Source organism: Pecten maximus, chromosome 14, assembly GCF_902652985.1.
Source record: "Pecten maximus chromosome 14, xPecMax1.1, whole genome shotgun sequence".
Lineage (NCBI taxonomy): Eukaryota > Metazoa > Mollusca > Bivalvia > Pectinida > Pectinidae > Pecten > Pecten maximus.
This window is the reverse complement of record NC_047028.1, coordinates 3818100-3832857: the sequence shown is the minus strand read 5'-3', so window position 1 is coordinate 3832857 and position 14758 is coordinate 3818100. Positions and strand designations below refer to the sequence as shown.

At 44.2% G+C, this 14758-nt stretch overlaps 1 protein-coding gene across 1 annotated transcript in view; it reads left to right on the top strand.

The window, feature by feature from the left end:
* Positions 1 to 3: 3 nt before the first annotated feature.
* LOC117341965 (nucleolar protein dao-5-like) overlaps positions 4 to 14758 on the top strand; it is a 61200-nt gene continuing 46445 nt past the window's right edge. The window contains exons 1-3 of the mRNA XM_033903862.1: positions 4 to 1927; positions 4730 to 4822; positions 14004 to 14070. Of these exons, the coding sequence (XP_033759753.1) occupies positions 26 to 1927; positions 4730 to 4822; positions 14004 to 14070 (2062 nt within the window). The 5' untranslated portion in view covers positions 4 to 25. The remainder of the gene's footprint in view (positions 1928 to 4729; positions 4823 to 14003; positions 14071 to 14758) is intronic.

The window sequence follows — 14758 nt, the reverse complement described above, 5'->3', positions numbered from 1 at the left end:
TGACAGAGCGAAGCAGCATAGGGCTATGATGACAGCAGATACATCGCGAAGACTAGATCAGGGCTCGGGCTTCTCATCACATCTCACCCCTACAACACATACATTTACAGAACCTCATTCACCTGCCGGAAATGGACAGATATACTCACATGAGAGTTCCCCTGGAGGTCTGTCAAGAGGCTCGCCTTCATCCTATAGAGGTCATTCGCCTTCTGCCCAGCGTCAACATTCTGTGCATTCAAAGACGGGGTCACGAGGTAGCTCGCCATCTGGCGGGCGTAATATGTATCTCTCCCACTCACTAAGTCCCCTCGTACATAGTGCCATGTCATCACCCGTGGTCCCGATGTCTCGTGCGATTGAGAGGTCCATAATTAAGGGCACGAGCGGTGTGTGTAAAGTGTCATCTAGTGACAATCAAGGTGTTCATTCCAACTCTAATGTCTGTGATAGTAAAATAGGTTTACAGAATTCGGTCTTAAAACACTCGCCAGCGCAGCGAACTGTTACGGACCGGATTCCGTCTAATAGTGTTACTGCAAAACCGTCCGACTCTATAGATCCAATCATATGTATCAAAGAGGAAAAACCGTTTTCTGTACCAAAGCAGGTTCCGGTCCATAAGGCTGTTTTTAATAGCGAGAAAACATTACCAGGCGATATCAAATCTGAAAAAGAAAATAAAATCCAAACAGTGGAATCGAACGGTAATGATATCCGGAAGACGGAAGAGCCTGAAATTGAGAGATACACTTGTCCTCTCACAATCGCAATTCCTGGAAGTGCAGCAGCAACCTCAGTTAATCAATCCAGCCATGCAATCGCCAAGGAAAGCAAACCTTCGGAAACAGTTGTAGTAAAAGCCCCCCGACCATATTCAAAGAAACAAATTATCATGAATGCTGTCAACAATGATGAATGCTTGAAAAAAATTGTGAACACTGTTAGCACACCTAGACCTAAACCAGTACAATACTCCACATCGGATCCACACCATCTAAATCAGAATTGTTTACAGAACCCTTCTCCTACTTTCCCGGAATCCCCAAAGATGCCAACTTTGAGTCCCCAGCAGAAACTGTCTCCTGCCATGGTGTCTCCTCTCATCGGAGATCCGCCTACCCTCGACCCACCTGACGTGTCTTCACAGCGCATGCGTCATGATCAAGGGTCGAAAATATCAATGCTACGAAAGTTTTCTGTCAGTGGGTTAAGTGATAAGTCAGACAGTCGTTCAGAGGAAAATAATAGCGATGGTGATATTCGTCCATGTCGTTCAGATCATTCCACAATGGGAGGTAACTCCTTCAGTAAATGGACGTGTTATAGTAAAAACATTCCCGTCGCCAACGTATCCCCGATGGTACACGGACACAATACAGCTCCACCAAAACCGAAATCTGACGTCAGTAGACCAGACTCGTGTGATCATCCCAAATGTGACACCGATTCCAAGCAATCAGATGATCGGAAACCGTCCAGTATCAGTGTCACTGAAACGTTTGGTGATCTAAAGTTTGACGAACGTTTTATGGACGATGATTTAATAGTGTTAGATAAAGAGCACATCTCTAATTTTTCAAGGTCACGTAGCATAGTGAAAAGTTTAAATCGACAAAAACAAATATCGGATGAAAAGACGGGCGAGAGTAAAACCGCTCTACCTGACTCGTTTCGCATCGGTGTTGAAGAGGATGACCCATTCCGCGAGCGGAAGTCCTCTACATCAAGATCAGTTTCTGCCGACAAGAGTCGGTCTTCTTCGGCCGATAAAGGTCGGTCGTCATCGGCTGACAAGTCGCGATCCTTACTAGCAGAGATCGCCAATTCGGATGGCTACGTCGCCGAGACAAAGGTGAAGACAAAGACCGATGACCTTCTGACCGATGACCCTGCAAACCTTGGTCGCGAGGAGAGGGCTTTATTGGTAAGTGTTAATAACAAAAATTGTAATTTAAGAACGTAGACCTATTTCTCACTCAGAGGTCATGAACAAAAAGCCTTTTAATCTCGACTATATATTTAATATAATCGTTAAGACGGACAAAGAAAATACGAGAAATAACTGATCATGCGTGTGTGTACAAAATAAAAGTTGTCAAATATTTGCTCGAATAACAATACCGCACGTGATAATTGTGAACTCAGAAGGATTAATTTATTCTGTGACTCATTATCAGGATCGATTAAAACATATTGAGAGTTATATCGGGAGATTCCGGTAAATAGGACAAATTCGATCGAGGATATAATTATTGTAGTATATGTACTGAGGTACGTCAATGATTTCACATCTGTCCCTCTGGAAGTTACTCGACATGTAACGGTGATACAAATCACGACACTAACTACCCCCTCCCCTCACTAGGGTAGTGACGACATATAACGGTGATACACATCACGACACTAACTACCCCCTCCCCTCACTAGGGTAGTGACGACATATAACGGTGATACACATCACGACACTAACTACCCCCTCCACTCACTAGGGTAGTGACGACATATAACGGTGATACACATCACGACACTAACTACCCCCTCTCCTCACTAGGGTAGTGACGACATATAACGGTGATACACATCACGACACTAACTACCCCCTCTCCTCACTAGGGTAGTGACGACATATAACGGTGATACACATCACGACACTAACTACCCCCTCCCCTCACTAGGGTAGTGACGACATATAACAGTGATACACATCACGACACTAACTACCCCCTCCCCTCACTAGGGTAGTGACGACATATAACGGTGATACACATCACGACACTAACTACCCCCTCCACTCACTAGGGTAGTGACGACATATAACGGTGATACACATCACGACACTAACTACCCCCTCCCCTCACTAGGGTAGTGACGACATATAACGGTGATACACATCACGACACTAACTACCCCCTCCCCTCACTAGGGTAGTGACGACATATAACAGTGATACACATCACGACACTAACTACCCCCTCCCCTCACTAGGGTAGTGACGACATATAACGGTGATACACATCACCACACTAACTACCCCCCTCCCCTCACTAGGGTAGTGACTCGACATATAACGGTGATTCATATCACGACACTAACTACCCCCTCCCCTCACTAGGGTAGTGACGACATATAACGGTGATACACATCACGACACTAACTACCCCCTCCCCTCACTAGGGTAGTGACGACATATAACGGTGATACACATCACCACACTAACTACCCCCTCCCCTCACTAGGGTAGTGACTCGACATATAACGGTGATTCATATCACGACACTAACTACCCCCCTCCCCTCACTAGGGTAGTGACGACATATAACGGTGATACACATCACGATATTAACTACCCCCTTGGAAATACTATTACCGACCAACCCTAACTTCATATGTACCCCCTCCCCCTTAAACACCAGTAAGTGTACGCTTTATATCTGTGTAGTATTTTCCTACTGAAACATCAATATGTAATGTATACACTATAGCGCATATTATCGACCAACAGAACGTCAGAAGTCTGGTGTTTAGGAAATATGATATTCGATAACCGTTTTATAAGACATGACCGTTTATTTGTGAATGATGGGTCATTAAGAGTTCAGATGAGATGTACTTTTATGTTCTTTATGCACGAGAAAATCATTACCCTCCTCAGTCGTGTCGTGAAACTACTGCTTTACGAGGTATGCGCTGCGCAGGATGTAGCATGATCAAACCTCAGCCATCATTTCATGTGGGCGGGGTCTCTGGCCAAACAAGTACCGAGGTCTCTATCGACTGACTCCATCACCAATAAAAAGAAATCTGAATATACATATTTATATAGAGGAAAGAAAAAACTCGACAACACGTCTTATTATTGAGTTTTGCTTTTCTGTAGGTATCAACAATTCTATTCTAAATATAATTTGGCTTTTTACATGTCATTAAAACTGTCTAAAAGCACTGTAAGCGCTGTATATCATGGACACTACCATTATAACACAAATATTTAATATAAAATGTTTATTCAGTACAACGCATTGATCTCACTGTTGTTATTTACGGTCAAGTAGCATGCGACACCACTTGACTTCCTGTAGCGGCGCCACTTGACTTCATGTAGCGACACCACATGACTTTCTGTAGCGGCACCACATGACTTTCTGTAGCGACACCACATGACTTTCTGTAGCGGCACCACATGACTTTCTGTAGCGACACCACATGACTTCCTGCAGCGACACATGACTTCCTGCAGCGACACCACATGACTTCCTGTAGCGACACCACATGAGTTTCTGTAGCGGTACCACTTGACTTCCTGTAGGACACCACATGACTTCCTGTAGCGGCGCCACTTGACTCATGTAGCGGCACCACTTGACTTCCTGTAGTGGCACCACATGACTTCCTGTAGCGACACCACATGAGTTTCTGTAGCGGTACCACTTGACTTCCTGTAGCGACACTACATGACTTCCTGTATCAGCACCACTTGACTTCCTGTAGCGACACTACATGACTTCCTGTAGCGGTACCACATGACTTCCTGTATCAGCACCACATTGAGTTTCCTGTAGCGGTACCACTATGACTTCCTGTAGCAGCACCACATGACTTCCTGTAGCGACACTACATGACTTTCTGTTACTATCAACAACACTAGATATATATTTATATTAAGAATGTCTGTAACTATTACAGCGTTACGTTATTTGGTAAAAAAAATATCTGTTATTGTTTGTAGAGAGCTATTAAAAGATTCGAAGAAATGGAAGAAAGAACTGACCAACCTCCCACATCTCCTAAAACAACCAAACAATCAAACACAAAACTTAAGGTATGTATAACACAGTACATTAACATGACCTATCTCTAGGTAGACGACAATGCTAACCGACATGGTGATCAAGGTGTTAGGACCGAGCCATCCTTCCTGGCGAAAGACAGTTTATTAATACGGAATTAATATACATATTTATAAGCTGTAGATTACTGATGATATCCTGATTACTAAATCGATTTGCATACTTTAAAAAAAATTACTTTAAGCAGATTGAGATTGCTTTCAAAATTGATTTGACCGGACGTTTTGTACAAGTACCACGAAAACAATACTGACGTCATTAATTTACGAAATCGCAGAAGTATTGTTGATTAAAAACAAGTGTTGTATCTGATACAAATGTGACCACGTGGTAGATTCCGTGGTGTCAGAGACCGGTGTAGGTAGCAAGAACAGGGGTTTGTAATGAGTGATTATGATAATAATCCAGACTTATATAAACATAACACATATGTTTATACTGATCTCATTTCTGTGTTACATTATGGACCCTAAAATTTAGGGAACATTGTTTCCAAAACCAGACAATTTAGACATTATTTCCGGAATAAGAAATTGTGATTATGATTCCGGATCCTTAACTCGAGCTGACTTCAGGGACCAGGAAGTTATAGTGGTACCGGGAGACAATAGCTGGTCATGTGACAATAGGCGTCTAATGTATCGTCTATGGCTATACGTTATACGATAACGGGGTACCAACAGTTGTAGTCCAGTGAGGACGGGTCTAGGGGGTACCAACAGCTGTAGTCCAGTGAGGACGGGTCTAGGGGGTACCAACAGTTGTAGTCCAGTAAGGACGGGTCTAGGGGGTACCAACAGTTGTAGTCCAGTGAGGACGGGTCTAGGGGGTACCAACAGTTGTAGTCCAGTGGGGACGGGTCTAGGGGGTACCAACAGTTGTAGTCCAGTGGGGACGGGTCTAGGGGGTACCAACAGTTGTAGTCCAGTGGGGACGGGTCTAGGGGTACCAACAGTTGTAGTCCAGTGAGGACGGGTCTAGGGGGTACCAACAGTTGTAGTCCAGTGGGGACGGGTCTAGGGGGTACCAACAGTTGTAGTCCAGTGAGGACGGGTCTAGGGGGTACCAACAGCTGTAGTCCAGTGAGGACGGGTCTAGGGGGTACCAACAGCTGTAGTCCAGTGAGGACGGGTCTAGGGGGGTACCACAGTTGTAGTCCAGTGAGGACGGGTCTAGGGGTACCAACAGTTGTAGTCCAGTGAGGACGTGTCTAGGGGGTACCAACAGTTGTAGTCCAGTGAGGACGGGTCTAGGGGGTACCAACAGCTGTAGTCCAGTGAGGACGGGTCTAGGGGGTACCAACAGTTGTAGTCCAGTGAGGACGGGTCTAGGGGGTACCAACAGCTGTAGTCCAGTAAGGACGGGTCTAGGGGTACCAACAGCTGTAGTCCAGTAAGGACGGGTCTAGGGGGTACCAACAGTTGTAGTCCAGTGAGGACGGGTCTAGGGGGTACCAACAGCTGTAGTCCAGTGAGGACGGGTCTAGGGGGTACCAACAGCTGTAGTCCAGTGAGGACGGGTCTAGGGGTACCAACAGTTGTAGTCCAGTGAGGACGGGTCTAGGGGGTACCAACAGTTGTAGTCCAGTGAGGACGGGTCTAGGGGTACCAAACGCTTTTATCCAGTGAGGACGGGTCTAGTGGTACCAACATTTGTAGTCCCGTGGGGACGGGTCTAGGGGTACCAACAGCTGTAGTCCAGTAAGGACGGGTCTAGGGGGTTCCAACAGCTGTAGTCCAGTGAGGACGGGCCTAGGGGGTACCAACAGTTGTAGTCCAGTGAGGACGGGTCTAGGGGTACCAAACGCTTTTATCCAGTGAGGACGGGTCTAGGGGTACCAACAGTTGTAGTCCCGTGGGGACGGGTCTAGGGGTACCAACAGCTGTAGTTCAGTGAGGACGGGTCTAGGGGGTACCAACAGTTGTAGTCCAGTGATGACGGGTCTAGGGGTACCAACAGTTGTAGTCCAGTGAGGACGGGTCTAAGGGTACCAACAGTTGTAGTCCAGTAAGGACGGGTCTAGGGGTACCAACAGCTGTAGTCCAGTAAGGACGGGTCTAGGGGGTACCAACGTTGTTTGTCCAGTGAGGGGCGGGTTAGGGGGTACCAACAGCTGTAGGTCCAGTTGAGGACGGGTCTAAGGGTACCAACAGCTGTAGTCCAGTGAGGACGGGGCTAGGGGGGGTGGACCAACAGTTGTAGTCCAGTGAGGGGCGGGTCTAGGGGGTACCAACAGCGTAGTCCAGTGAGGACGGGCTAAGGGTACCAACAGTTGTCCAGTGAGGACGGGTTAGGGGGTTCCCAAATAGTTGTAGTCCAGTGAGGACGGGTCTAGGGGTACCAACAGTTGTAGTCCAGTGAGGACGGGTCTAGGGGTACCAACAGCTGTAGTCCAGTGAGGACGGGTCTAAGGGTACCAACAGCTGTAGTCCAGTGAGGACGGGGCTAGGGGGTACCAACAGTTGTAGTCCAGTGAGGACGGGTCTAGGGGTACCAAAAAGCTGTAGTCCAGTTTAGGAGGGTAAGGGGGTACCAAACAGCGTAGTCCAGTGAGGGACGGGTTAGGGGGTACCAACAGTTTATAGTCCAGTAAGGACGGGTCTAGGGGGTACCAACAGTTGTAGTCCAGTGAGGACGGGTCTAGGGGTACCAACAGTTGTAGTCCAGTGAGGACGGGGCTAGGGGGTACCAACAGCTGTAGTCCAGTGAGGACGGGTCTAGGGGGTACCAACAGTTATAGTCCAGTAAGGACGGGTCTAGGGGGTACCAACAGCTGTAGTCCAGTGAGGACGGGTCTAGGGGGTACCAACAGTTGTAGTCCAGTGAGGACGGGTCTAGGGTACCAAACGCTTTTATCCAGTTAGGACGGTCTAGGGGTACCAACAGTTGTAGTCCCGTGGGGACGGGTCTAGGGGTACCAACAGCTGTAGTTCAGTGAGGACGGGTCTAGGGGGTACCAACAGTTGTAGTCCAGTGATGACGGGTCTAGGGGTACCAACAGCTGTAGTCCAGTAAGGACGGGTCTAGGGGGTTCCAACAGCTGTAGTCCAGTGATGACGGGTCTAGGGGTACCAACAGCTGTAGTCCCGTGGGGACGGGTCTAGGGGTACCAACAGTTGTAGTCCAGTGAGGACGGGTCTAGGGGGGTACCAACAGTTGTAGTCCAGTGAGGACGGGTCTAGGGGTACCAACAGCTGTAGTCCAGTGAGGACGGGTCTAGGGGGGTACCAACAGCTGTAGTCCAGTGAGGACGGGTCTAGGGGGTACCAACAGTTGTAGTCCAGTGAGGACGGGTCTAGGGGTACCAACAGCTGTAGTCCAGTGAGGACGGGTCTAGGGGGTACCAACAGCTGTAGTCCAGTGAGGACGGGTCTAGGGGGTACCAACAGTTGTAGTCCAGTGAGGACGGGTCTAGGGGTACCAAACGCTTTTATCCAGTGAGGACGGGTCTAGGGGTACCAACAGTTGTAGTCCCGTGGGGACGGGTCTAGGGGTACCAACAGCTGTAGTTCAGTGAGGACGGGTCTAGGGGGTACCAACAGTTGTAGTCCAGTGATGACGGGTCTAGGGGTACCAACAGCTGTAGTCCAGTAAGGACGGGTCTAGGGGGTTCCAACAGCTGTAGTCCAGTGATGACGGGTCTAGGGGGTACCAACAGCTGTAGTCCCGTGGGGACGGGTCTAGGGGTACCAACAGTTGTAGTCCAGTGAGGACGGGTCTAGGGGGTACCAACAGTTGTAGTCCAGTGAGGACGGGTCTAGGGGTACCAACAGCTGTAGTCCAGTGAGGACGGGTCTAGGGGGTACCAACAGCTGTAGTCCAGTGAGGACGGGTCTAGGGGGGTACCAACAGTTGTAGTCCAGTGAGGACGGGTCTAGGGGTACCAAACGCTTTTATCCAGTGAGGACGGGTCTAGGGGTACCAACAGTTGTAGTCCCGTGGGGACGGGTCTAGGGGTACCAACAGCTGTAGTTCAGTGAGGACGGGTCTAGGGGGTACCAACAGTTGTAGTCCAGTGATGACGGGTCTAGGGGTACCAACAGCTGTAGTCCAGTGAGGACGGGTCTAGGGGGTACCAACAGTTGTAGTCCAGTGAGGACGGGTCTAGGGGTACCAACAGCTGTAGTCCAGTGAGGACGGGTCTAGGGGTACTAACAGCTGTAGTTCAGTGAGGACGGGTCTAGGTGTACCAACAGCTGTAGTCCAGTGAGAACGGGTCTAGGGGTACCAACAGCTTTTATCCAATGAGGACGGGTCTAGGGGTACCAACAGCTCTGGTAAAAGTGTTACTCAATGGAAGAGAACAGTGAACAGAAAAACCAGACAGATAGAACCAAAGTGGGACAGAGGGGACAGGGGGGACAGGGGGTACAGAGGGGACACGGGGGGACACGGGGGGACACGGGGGGACACGGGGGGACAGGGGGACAGAAGATTTTTTTAGACTCGTCAATGTCACAGATGAGACACCAAAGAACCGTTAACAGTTAGTTGTAGAGAAATCTCTTTATTGTCGTCCTAGATAAATTTGTAGATGAAGACATGTGGAGACGTGTTTGACATGTTAACGTCGTTTTGACATAAGACATGTATTACAGTAATTCATTATCTCGTGTAAGGTGACAAGGCCGCTGATAGATGAGGCAGATCTGTGACGTTTTCACGAAAAGTAATGTGTGTCACGTGCTTCGAAATATCTCCATAAATAGATATTAAAGACACAATGTTTACCGCGGAAATATACGTTAATTATATACGGTACCAACATATATACATCTCCGGTGTGCACCATTAAAATACGCGAAATGTAAGGTCGACATATATCGAACATTAATTTGTCGTTCAGACGGAAACGCCAGATGTAGTCCATCATAATATGTTTTAATTAAACGCCAGGTAGTCCATCTTAATATGTTTTAATTAAACGCCAGGTGTTGTCCATCATAATATGTTTTAATTAAACGCCAGGTAGTCCATCATAATATGTTTTAATTAAACGCCAGCTATCTAGTCCATCATAATATGTTTTAATTAAACGCCAGGTAGTCCAGTCCATCATAATATGTTTTAATTAAACGCCAGGTAGTCCATCATAATATGTTTTAATTAAACGCCAGCTATCTAGTCCATCATAATATGTTTTAATTAAACGCCAGGTAGTCCATCATAATATGTTTCAATTAAACGTCAGCTAGTCCATCATAATATGTTTTAATTAAACGCCAGGTGTTGTCCGTCATAATATGTTTTAATTAAACGCCAGGTAGTCCATCATAATATGTTTTAATTAAACGCCAGGTGTAGTCCATCATAATATGTTTTAATTAAACGCCAGCTAGTCCGTCATAATATGTTTTAATTAAACGCCAGGTGTAGTCCATCATAATATGTTTTAATTAAACGCCAGCTAGTCCGTCATAATATGTTTTAATTAAACGCCAGGTGTAGTCCATCATAATATGTTTTAATTAAACGCCAGGTGTTGTCCGTCATAATATGTTTTAATTAAACGCCAGGTGTAGTCCATCATAATATGTTTTAATTAAACGCCAGGTGTTGTCCATCATAATATGTTTTAATTAAACGCAACAATGGAAACCCACGTTTTTTTATGATAAGCATAATTATCCGCCTGTTTGATAAAACGTCACCTTTTCCTCCAGGATGACATGCAGTTCATGTTGAATTGTCTCTTGATCAGTCGTGATATTTGTATGGTGGGTGTTGTCATGACCTAGATTTGTATGGCGGGTGTTGTCATGACCTAGATTTGTATGGCGGGTGTCGTCGAGACCTACACTTGTATGGCGGGTGTCGTCGTGACCTAGATTTGTGGCGGGTGTCGTCGTGACCTAGATTTGTGTGGCGGGTGTCGTCGTGACCTAGATTTGTATGGCGGGTGTCGTCGTGACCTAGATTTGTATGGCGGGTGTCGTCGTGCCCTAGATTTGTATGGCGGGTGTTTTCAGTGAAGCAGAGGCCGCTTATCCTTCCGGAAACCCTGGTTTTATTCGCACTCGTTCAATGGATTTTGAGTTAGAAGTACGGGTTCATGTCGATATTCTGTGATTGTAAACAAATGAGTTTGTACCTTGGCCAAGGTTAAAGAATTTTACTGATATGGATACATGGCCGTCTGTTATTATACAAACCCTTGTCATTTAATGCTACACGGATGTACTAAACTGTTGTATTTTGTCATAAATTGATAAAACATCTGGGGAAGTGATGGACTAGTATTTTACATTTGATCATAAAACCCCAACAGGACACGTTTGATGTATCCTGTATACATACATCGTGTATTTTATCACAGCTTTCACATATCTTTACCTGCCATATTCATTTCATGTCGTTTTTTTTGTCATTTTGCATTTTAAATATTTGGGATTCGTTTAAAACGAGCGTAAAGAGATGCACTATCTGTGACAGAAGATCATATCAGTCATGCAAAGTTACGTCCATATTAGGAAAAAATCCAGGATGCTAGTCGAGCTAACACAAGATAACGTAAAAGACACGCGATATAAGGTTATATAGTTACACTTTTATGAAATGTTATGGACTTTTAAGATATATACATAGACTTTTAGACCCAAACTACCGTGATATATACACAGACTTTTAGACCCAGACAAACTACATAGATATATACATATACTTTTAGACCCAGACAAACTACATAGATATATACATATACTTTTAGACCCAGATCTAGACTAAGTACCGTGATATATACATAGACTTTTAGACCCAGACCTACTCCCGTGATATATACATAGACTTTTAGACCCATACCTACTCCCGTGATATATACATAGACTTTTAGACCCAGACCAACTACCGTGATATATACATAGACTTTTAGACCCAGACCAACTCCCGTGATATATACATAGACTTTTAGACCCAGATCTAGACTAAGTACCGTGATATATACATTGACTTTTAGACCCAGACCAACTCCCGTGATATATACATTGACTTTTAGACCCAGACCAACTCCCGTGATATATACATAGACTTTTAGACCCAGACCTACTCCCGTGATATATACATAGACTTTTAGACCCAGACAAAATACATAGATATATACATAGACTTTTAGACCCAGACCTACTCCCGTGATATATACATAGACTTTTAGACCCAGACCTACTCCCGTGATATATACATAGACTTTTAGACCCAGACCAACTCCCGTGATATATACATATACTTTTAGACCCAGATCTAGACTAAGTACCGTGATATATACATTGACTTTTAGACCCAGACCAACTCCCGTGATATATACATTGACTTTTAGACCCAGACCAACTCCCGTGATATATACATAGACTTTTAGACCCAGACCTACTCCCGTGATATATACATAGACTTTTAGACCCAGACAAACTACATAGATATATACATAGACTTTTAGACCCAGATCTAGACTAAGTACCGTGATATATACACAGACTTTTAGACCCAGACCAACTACATAGATATATACATAGACTTTTAGACCCAGACAAACTACATAGATATATACATAGACTTTTAGACCCAGACCAACTCCCGTGATATATACATAGACTTTTAGACCCAGACCAACTCCCGTGATATATACATAGACTTTTAGACCCAGACCTACTCCCGTGATATATACATAGACTTTTAGACCCAGACCAACTCCCGTGATATATACATAGACTTTTAGACCCAGACCAACTCCCGTGATATATACATAGACTTTTAGACCCAGACCAACTCCCGTGATATATACATAGACTTTTAGACCCAGACCAACTCCCGTGATATATACATAGACTTTTAGACCCAGACCAACTCCCGTGATATATACATAGACTTTTAGACCCAGACCAACTCCCGTGATATATACATAGACTTTTAGACCCAGACCTACTCCCGTGATATATACATAGACTTTTAGACCCAGACCAACTCCCGTGATATATACATAGACTTTTAGACCCAGACCAACTCCCGTGATATATACATAGACTTTTAGACCCAGACCAACTCCCGTGATATATACATAGACTGTTAGACCCAGACCAACTCCCGTGATATGTACATAGACTTTTAGACCCAGACCAACTCCCGTGATATATACATAGACTTTTAGACCCAGACCAACTCCCGTGATATATACATAGACTTTTAGACCCAGACCAACTCCCGTGATATATACATAGACTTTTAGACCCAGATCTAGACTAAGTACCGTGATATATACATAGACTTTTAGACCCAGACCAACTCCCGTGATATATACATAGACTTTTAGACCCAGACAAACTACATAGATATATACATAGACTTTTAGACCCAGATCTAGACTAAGTACCGTGATATATACATAGACTTTTAGACCCAGACCAACTCCCGTGATATATACATAGACTTTTAGACCCAGACAAACTACATAGATATATACATAGACTTTTAGACCCAGACAAACTACATAAATATATACATAGACTTTTAGACCCAGATCTAGACTAAGTACCGTGACGGCCGGGAATGTTCACAGGGATGAAATATCTTCCCCAAATTGTTGATAAGATGTTATGTGTATGATACTTTGACTACGACTTGTCGGAGATATGATAATCAGTACATATGAATATACATCTACACATTTTTTTGATAAAGTTAAAAATGAGTAATATGTATGTGATTAAACACTGCGTGTAATATAGAGATTCTGCTTATATTATTTGTTACTTATTTTAAATACACCGTGTATATCGGCATACAATATGTAAATAAATAATTGAATAAATAAACACTGCAGGTTATTTAGATAAATATACATTGCATTTAGATGGAGAGTGGGCGAATTTACATGTACAGAGTATTCTTGATAATTTGACGAACAGACGTCGTATTTAAAACATGTAGTTTTTTTTGTATGAATTGATGGTCGTTCGTTTAAAATGTGTCTTATTTGACAGTGATAACGAATTGTATAGCATCGTCGTAATACGATCTTGACTATTGCGAGTTACTGTTAATCAGCTGAATTTTGTTTGGAACAAATCACATCCGTGTTTAAAACACATTGTATGCCCCTGTCAAAATCACTCAATCGAAACAATGTCCTTTGGTCAAACATAATGGCATACTTTACATTTTTACCAGGCTGACGAGATTCGGAGAAAAGCCAGGGGTACTAAACAGAGAATGAGTAGGACCGACCGGTTACTTGGTAAGTATACAAAGTAAACAAAACAACAAAGATAACAGTTTTTATTACGTCCTCAAGTCCGTCAGACATGTAAATACGTGTTACATATCTACAGAACGTCGTAAAGTAGGTAATTACCCATACAATAGATTGTACGATCTGATACTGCCAGTCACGCGCGCAGCTCTATGTGTATGCAATGTACATAATTAACATCACATTAAACTGTGAAGTAGGCGGCGAGTCGTGTCATCGTCACTCATATTACTGCTAACAACTGCTGCTACAGATTACGTCATCCAGAACTCATCCAGAACTCGGGGAAAATATACATCAGTTTCTTTGTCGAATAAAAAATCGAAAGCGTATCGACGAATAAAAAATCGAAAGCGTATCGACGAATAAAAAATCGAAAGCGTATCGACGAATTAAATTCGAAATTGAAACCATGTAGATATATTTTAGTGGAGAATGGTACTGGTATGTGAAATAATAGATTTGACGAGGAAATGTTGTTATATATCTATGGTGATAAACATGTATTGTATTAATATAGGGTGTAGTTTTCTATTGTGGATGTAAACATGTGCTGTAAACATGTGTTGTAGATGATGTGTTGTAAACATGTGATGTTTATTGTAAACATGTGTTGTAAACATGTGTTGTAAACGATGTGTTGTAAACATGTGTTGTAAACGATGTGTTGTAA